At 32.5% G+C, this 7,228-nt stretch overlaps 2 protein-coding genes across 2 annotated transcripts; both read left to right on the top strand.

Annotated features, from left to right (window-relative positions):
- The first annotated feature begins 1,865 nt into the window (after positions 1-1,865).
- LOC136970254 (phosphotriesterase-related protein) lies at positions 1,866-3,866 on the top strand. Its single transcript, XM_067264682.1, has 7 exons — positions 1,866-2,125; positions 2,197-2,362; positions 2,433-2,623; positions 2,842-2,997; positions 3,067-3,231; positions 3,310-3,527; positions 3,608-3,866. The coding sequence occupies exons 1-7, from the start codon at positions 2,095-2,097 to the stop codon at positions 3,737-3,739; spliced, it is 1,059 nt and encodes a 352-aa protein (XP_067120783.1). The 5' UTR covers positions 1,866-2,094; the 3' UTR covers positions 3,740-3,866.
- Positions 3,867-4,952: 1,086 nt separating this feature from the next.
- Positions 4,953-6,979, top strand: LOC136970243 (dynein regulatory complex protein 1-like). The gene has a single exon (XM_067264671.1). The coding sequence runs from the start codon at positions 5,031-5,033 to the stop codon at positions 6,912-6,914; it is 1,884 nt and encodes a 627-aa protein (XP_067120772.1). The 5' UTR covers positions 4,953-5,030; the 3' UTR covers positions 6,915-6,979.
- Positions 6,980-7,228: the final 249 nt, after the last annotated feature.

Raw genomic sequence — 7,228 nt, 5'->3', positions numbered from 1 at the left:
TTTGATTTATTATAGACTTCAAAAATATACATTATAAACTTACGTAATTTAGGAACATAAATTAACTATTTACAGCACTCAACAGATGAATGGCTTTTAAGATGAACTAACCTTTTGTTGATTACATTGTAAACAACTCAGACACTAAAGCCGCAAGTCTAAAGATTGGAAAATTACCAATTCGAAATGCATTGTTAAATAAGCAAAATAAAGAGAACTGTTTTAATCTCAGTCTCTGTTAATTGTGCATAATTAAGAAAGACGTGATAGATATTACTAGTCTCACTAATTGAAGAAGAAACCTTTAATTGTAACTTTTTAATATGCTGTCCAGCCCGATGAAGAAGTTAAGTCCAGTTTTGTACAATGCATAATACCCTTAAGAGTTCTCTCAGGATATCTTGGGACACATCCAATAACAGATGCACAAAATAAATTGAGATTAAGCATTAAGCACAGATGCACAGATATACAAACAACCCAAAACCTGATATATTAGTAATATGCCAAAGACTGCCGGATTAAATCTGCTTGCTTCTCACAACTAAGCCCGTATGCGTAGTCGTGGTTCAAAGCCGTGGCATTTGATTCTTAAATGCTGAAAGAAGTTTCTGAGGAAGAAGCTTAGAAGTGCCATTTGGAGGCACTGCAAAACAAATGCTATATGCTATTGCTTTTTGCCTTTTTCCATCAAAACAAGACTCCTTTTCGGATTTCTTTGTTCCCGAAAAAACAGATACTAACGTAGGTTAAGCAAAGGGAGATAAAGTGAATTTTTGAAAAGCAGTGGTTACTTGTGTCCATAAAATTTAGTGTTGCTTGTTGCAAAAGTATTAATCACAAAAATGTATTAACTTGCAGCAGATGCCGCTCTTCTAGGTTGATGCTGGAGTAGTGTTTTTATCCCTCCTGTTATAGCCAGAACTGTCATCAAAATTCATTTATCTCATAGTAAAGACGGTAAAAGTTCCGGGCTCTTGCTATTATTTTCAATAGAAGATCAGAGAGTTGAAAATGTTTCGAAATGCATATCCTCAATGAAAGTAAAAATATATTAGTTAAATTCTCGTAGTTAAGAGTAAGAAAAGTGAATTTTACATTTTAGTATTTATATAAGTAAACAGTAAAAAAATTGACTAGTGTTCTGTACAGCAGAGTTTTGACCCATTTAAGGTTTCATATTTGAAGTGAATGGTGGAAGAGTACTTTGCCAACAAAATTGATATACACAAGAAATCATAATGTACTGTACAGTACTAATTTATCTTGACCTAAAAAAAGGACTACAAGTTTTCAAAAATTTAATTTGGTGACTTCTCACTACATTAAAAATTTTTAAGATGTAAACCTATGACTAAAATCAACATTTTTCGTTTGTTTTTAATAAATGCAACAATTTGTATTAGAAGTGGGTAATTCCGGTAGGAACTACGAGGAACAGTTCAACACCGAGTATTGTGACAGTTTCGACCGGAACTACTAAATAAAACAACTGAATGGTGAAGAAATAATGTATGTAAAATTAACAATGGCAATACTTCTACATGAGTTTTTTTTTTCATTTCCAGAAATAAAAGAACGTCCTGGAAGAAATATAAAATTAAAATAATTTTAAAGATTTTTATAATTTCTGTTCAAAACTGATACCAGGCGGCGCTAACTACTAAATTACAAAATGGCGTATTCCCGGTATATTTTTAAATTCCCGTAATACACGAGCACATTATCATACGCTAAATTCTTCAGATAATATACAATTTTCTGCAGAAATTGAGATTTTATTTTTGTGTGAATTATCTTTTTCTACAGAACCGATATTTTGTCGACTCACGTATGCGAAAAAATAAAAATTTTTCTTAATTATTAATTATAATAAATTTTGGAAGAGAATCTCTCACATTTATTGATTTATAATGAAGTTATACACGAATATTAGATAAAACTGACTAAAAAAGTGTCCTTGAAGAGGAGACAAGATAAGGAGTCGATCAGCCACGTGACCAGGGGTGAAGGACTTGGACACATGACAACGGTGAAGATTCGTCTACTTTATCCTCGTTAGTGTCGAGTTAACTACATAGCGACTAAAAGACGATGGATTCTTTAAGAAATAAAGTGCAAACAGGTAAACCCCATCGCAATAAACACATTTAAACACTTACCAATTAAACCATTTACTTTTTTTTTAAATTTCAGTTTTAGGAGTTGTGGATCCATCGGAATTGGGACGTACTTTAACCCACGAACATCTCTCGTTGAATTCTAAAAGTTTGGGATTTGAAGTACCGGATACCGAGGAAACTAGATTAATGCAGAATTGCCCATTTACGTTAGAAAATTTCAATTGGATCAGTCAAAACCCGTGAGTATGCTTCTCTTCTTAATATGTAAAGAAATGGGTTAATTAGAATTAAATGAAAATTGCCATTCAGATACAGTCATTTAGATAATGTGAATATCAAAGATGCTGTCAGTCGCCAGGCTGTGTTAGAAGAAATGAAATCTTTTAAGTTGAATGGAGGAGGAACGGTGGTTGAAAATACTACTTATGGATTAAACAGGGATATTGAATTTTTAAAGCAATTATCTATGGAAACGGGAGTTCATGTCGTTGCAGGGACAGGTAAATTTATATATTATTCTATTTGTTTAAGAACTGACACAATATTCTCTATTCCTCTCTGCCTTGTGCTTTCATCTTTATTTCTTGGTATGTAATACACTGTAATGGCTTTGATACTCTTTTATCTGTTAGTAGTGATAAAAGACAGATAAAATAATATCTTAAACTTGAAAAGTGCTGTTTCAAGGTACATAAATGATAGGCAATTTTCCTTTTAGGTTATTACATTGCACTTCTACAAGATAAACAAACATTAGGAATGTCAGTAGAAGAACTAATTAAGACAATGAAGAAGGATTTGCTAGAAGGTGTGGGCAATACAGACATCAAATGTGGAGTAATTGGTGAATTGGGTTGCTCCTACCCATTAGAGCGTAAGTATAATGTTCTATTTGCAAACATTCATTAGATTATCTTTAATTTTTTCCCATTTAATCTAAAAGCATTCGAGAGAAACGTTTTAAGAGCTGCTGGAGACATACAAAGTGAATTAAAATGTCCAGTTATCATTCATCCTGGCAGAGACGAAAGATCTCCTCAAGAAGTTATTAGAATCCTACAAGAAGCGGGTGGAATAGCATCTAAAACTGTTATGTCTCATTTAGAACGTATGATTTGATAATTATTTAATATCTATACTACAAATATTAATGTTCAAATTCTGAAAAATAAAATAATCTTTACAGGAACCATATTTGATTTGGCAAAACTGTCCGAATTTGCTTCTAACGGGTGTTATTGTGAATTCGATCTGTTTGGACTCGAGTGCTCTTACTACACGTTAAATCCTTCTATCGACATGCCTAATGATGCTCATAGAATTATGCTGGTACGTCATTTAATAAGACAAGGATTTGGGGATAAGATCGTGATTTCTCACGATATTCACACCAAACATCGTCTGGTAAGTGCTTTAATTAATATTCTAACATCAAAATCATCAAAAGATATGCTCCTGCCGCTATATTTATATTATTTTTTTAGGGAAAATATGGAGGGCACGGCTTCTCGCACATTTTTAAATACGTGTTACCAAAAATGCTGATTAGAGACATCAATCAACAAGAAATTGATAAGATCTTGATATACAATCCAAGAAATTGGTTGACTTACTAATTATCATCCTAAGTAAATAATCGTTTTATATTTTATTAACGGTAACTTTAGCTTAATAATGAATTAAGGTTAATGATTGTAATCGAAAATGAAAGCCATTTTAAATAAATTTTGATAATTCTCGGCATATTATTATTATTACTGGATCAAGAATTGAATCAAATCTGTGATAGAAGAACTATTAAAGCGGAAGATCCTGAAGGAGTTTAGAATTGATGGGATAAGGAAATGCAACATGTGGGCAATCTGCCAAGGGGAAGTGCCTCCCCGGAGCACTTTATATTAGAAACTGGCCTCTATTTAGGTGTTAGACACGAGGAAAATTCGGAAAATTTCACGTGGTCAGAAGTTGGTGTCACGTCGCGAGTGTTCAGTGGTTTTATCCACTCGGTCACAATGGTTCGATTTTCCTCCAACGATCATACGTAATTTATCTCACGAACACATGTAAAAGTTGGAAAGCACATGGATTCTTAAAATAGCAAATTAAATATTCGAATAATGATCCATAAATAAAAATACATTATAAACTTATAACTCAAGAAAGGCTGAGAAATTTATGTAATTTAGCGACTCTAAAGATTTAATTAGCTGGAATATTATAAGAAATATAATTTAATTTTTAAAGATTTTTATTCATATTTTACTTAAATGTTTTTCCGACTCGACTGTTGCAAGTCATCAATTCACACGGTGCAAGGAAATTAATAAATGTTGCAGATCGATATGCTTCAAAATGTTCTTAGAACAACGGTTAAATATTTATAGATTTATTCGAAATTAATATGAATGTTTAATTACTTTAGATCGTAATTATATCGAAAATTTGTACTTTTGAATGAGGTCAATACGTTGAAAGTTATTGCAAAAATATTTCACAATTTAACCTTTAGTCGCATGAATTTGTTAGTTTTGTAAACATTTGTTACTTAATCATGTTTTCTAACAGACGTTTCAGACTTTTTAAATAATTGCAAGTGAATTTGATGCTAGTTTTATCCTTGTCTCCGATAGAAGGCGAAATTCAAAAAAACTCTCATTGCTTTTATGGAAATTTTTATTTCTCTAATAACACGTCCTCTGACTCGAGCCTAAAACGCTCATTGGTTGATTTATATCAAGTGGCGTCAAAAATCTACATGTCCTTCCCGTCTGAATATGCTTATAATCGGCGATTCAAAATATTAATTAATGCAATTTGGAAGCGAATATGAAAAAAATTTGAATTTTCATTCTGTTAATTTCGAAAATTCGTTAGATTATTCGAATAATTTCACTAAAAGAAGATTGAATGGTTACCGGAGGTGCACATCGATTTAAGAATAATAATATGGAGAAGAAGGGAGAAATTTTGAATTGTATGGAAGAAGAAATGGAACTGTTGAAAGCCCGAGACAGAAATATTTCTGAGAAGAATGAAGAATACGAAAAAGACGAACTACCTGATAGAATCCGATGGAACTATCAAAATGGTCTCTTAGATTTAACTGGTGTGGCTATAAAACTCTTTCAAAGAGAATCTGAACGTCAGAAAGAGGAAGAAACATTAAATAACAGCAAAAAGCAGATACGAGAATTAGAGGATTCGATTAAAATGGCAGATGGCATATTTGATCAGCTGAAAGAAAAATGGAGTAAAGATAGTGAAGGATCTTCTTCGGAGGAATATGAGACATTTCTAGCATTAAATTATTCCATTCGTGAGATTCTAACCGATAAAGAGAAGAAAATCATGTTGTTGAGGGAGCAAGTGAAGAAGAAAGACGAAAAATTCGACTCGAGTTTGGAATATTTAAGAGAGAATGTTTTGACATTAACGAAGAAATCTGATAAAATTTTCAAAAAGTTCTTCGAATTAACTAAAACAGAATTTGAACGTTCTGTGGAATCATTAGAAAGGAATCATAAGAATATGATTCAGAACCAGGTAAATAATAACATAGTGAACCTTTCGACCCATTTGAACAACGAAACGAAATTTAAAGAATTAGAGTTTCAAGAAGAGGAACAGAAGACAGAGATTTACGATTTGGAAATGAAATTAACAAAAAAAACTAAAGAAATTCAGCGCCAATTAGAGAATGAAATTCAAGAAGTGACTCTATTATTGAGAGAAATGAGAACTGAATGTTATTTGAACGAAGCTAAATTAGAGCATAACATTCAAGTTCTTCAAAGAAGAGAAACTGAGTCTATCAGAGCTCGAGCTGAACAGAAAAAGAAATTGAATCGCTTGAAAGATCAGGAAATATTTCTGATGAACGAATACTCCAAATTAACGCGAGAAGGTCATTTAGAAATTAAGAAATTACTGAAAAATATCGAATTACTGACTTCCCGAATGACTTGTACAAAACTCAAATCAGATTATCGTTGTGAAGTGAATAAAAAACAATTCCGCTCTATTTGGGTTTCTCAAGAAGATGAAGCAAAAGAATTGTTGGAGAAAGTAAAAACTGCCGATAGAATTATTCACGAACAGATTCTTAGAAGAAAATGGAAGAATGTAGACACTTCTTTCATTCAGAATCGTGGGCCTCTTTCTTCTAAGATTTATTCTCACGCCATTTTACCGCCGGTCACAAAACAACAGATAAAGGACGATTGGCCGAGAAGTTTGCGCTGTCTTTTGGAAAAAATCTGCAACGAAATGGGATTTGTTATAGAAGAGAAAGTGCTGGCCATCTTGAAGCACTTGCCAAAAGATGGTAGGTCCTTGATATCTGTCGATGTCATTTTCGAGATTTTTGATATCAAGGACAAAGCATCGTTGCAAAAATTAACAAAGTATCTCACGAAATATACCGAAATAGACGACAGCGAAAATTGCAGCAACTTGATATCTTCGGAAGGTATCATGAATGCTTTCATTGAGCTGGCAATCGATTTTCGTTTGGAAGCGAATTTGGCTTCTCACAACGATTCAAACGACTCAGATTCTATTAAAACCTCCAAATACGAATTTGGAGAGAAAGACGAAGTTTATTGGAATAAATATACGACTGCTTTTCCTAAATCTCGAATATGTCTTTGGGATGGACTCTTTCAGATCCAGAAAAAGTACCTTTGCGTCCTGAAGAAAAGAGCCGAATTAATGGATCGAATAGAACAAATCGAACAACAAAATAAGGATTTACAAATAGCTCTTGAAAGACTTCGCTTGCATTACAATTAAGTTAATCAATTGCAGAATTAAAACGTTGTCCGTTAAACAATTTTATTGTGAAAATTAAAAACTTTAAACGAATTTTAGCTTATTTCTTTAAATTATAACGAAACAAGGATTCAAATTGACTTTACAGTGAAAGGAACTAAGAAGCCCTTTTAATCACGATTAATACAATTAGAAAATTGTTTCGATTATTGAAACAACTTTCTAATTGTATTAAAGTGCGGAACTCTCACCCTTGATCAGGAAAATAGAATATGTTAGATTTTATTGTGCACTGTGGAGTTGTCAGCGAATTAATCGTTGACTGGTCTTCACAG

Source organism: Centruroides vittatus, unplaced genomic scaffold (genome assembly GCF_030686945.1).
Source record: "Centruroides vittatus isolate TY-2023 unplaced genomic scaffold, ASM3068694v2 contig_1048, whole genome shotgun sequence".
Taxonomy (NCBI): Eukaryota; Metazoa; Arthropoda; class Arachnida; order Scorpiones; family Buthidae; genus Centruroides; species Centruroides vittatus.
This window is presented reverse-complemented; position numbering and strand designations above follow the sequence as displayed.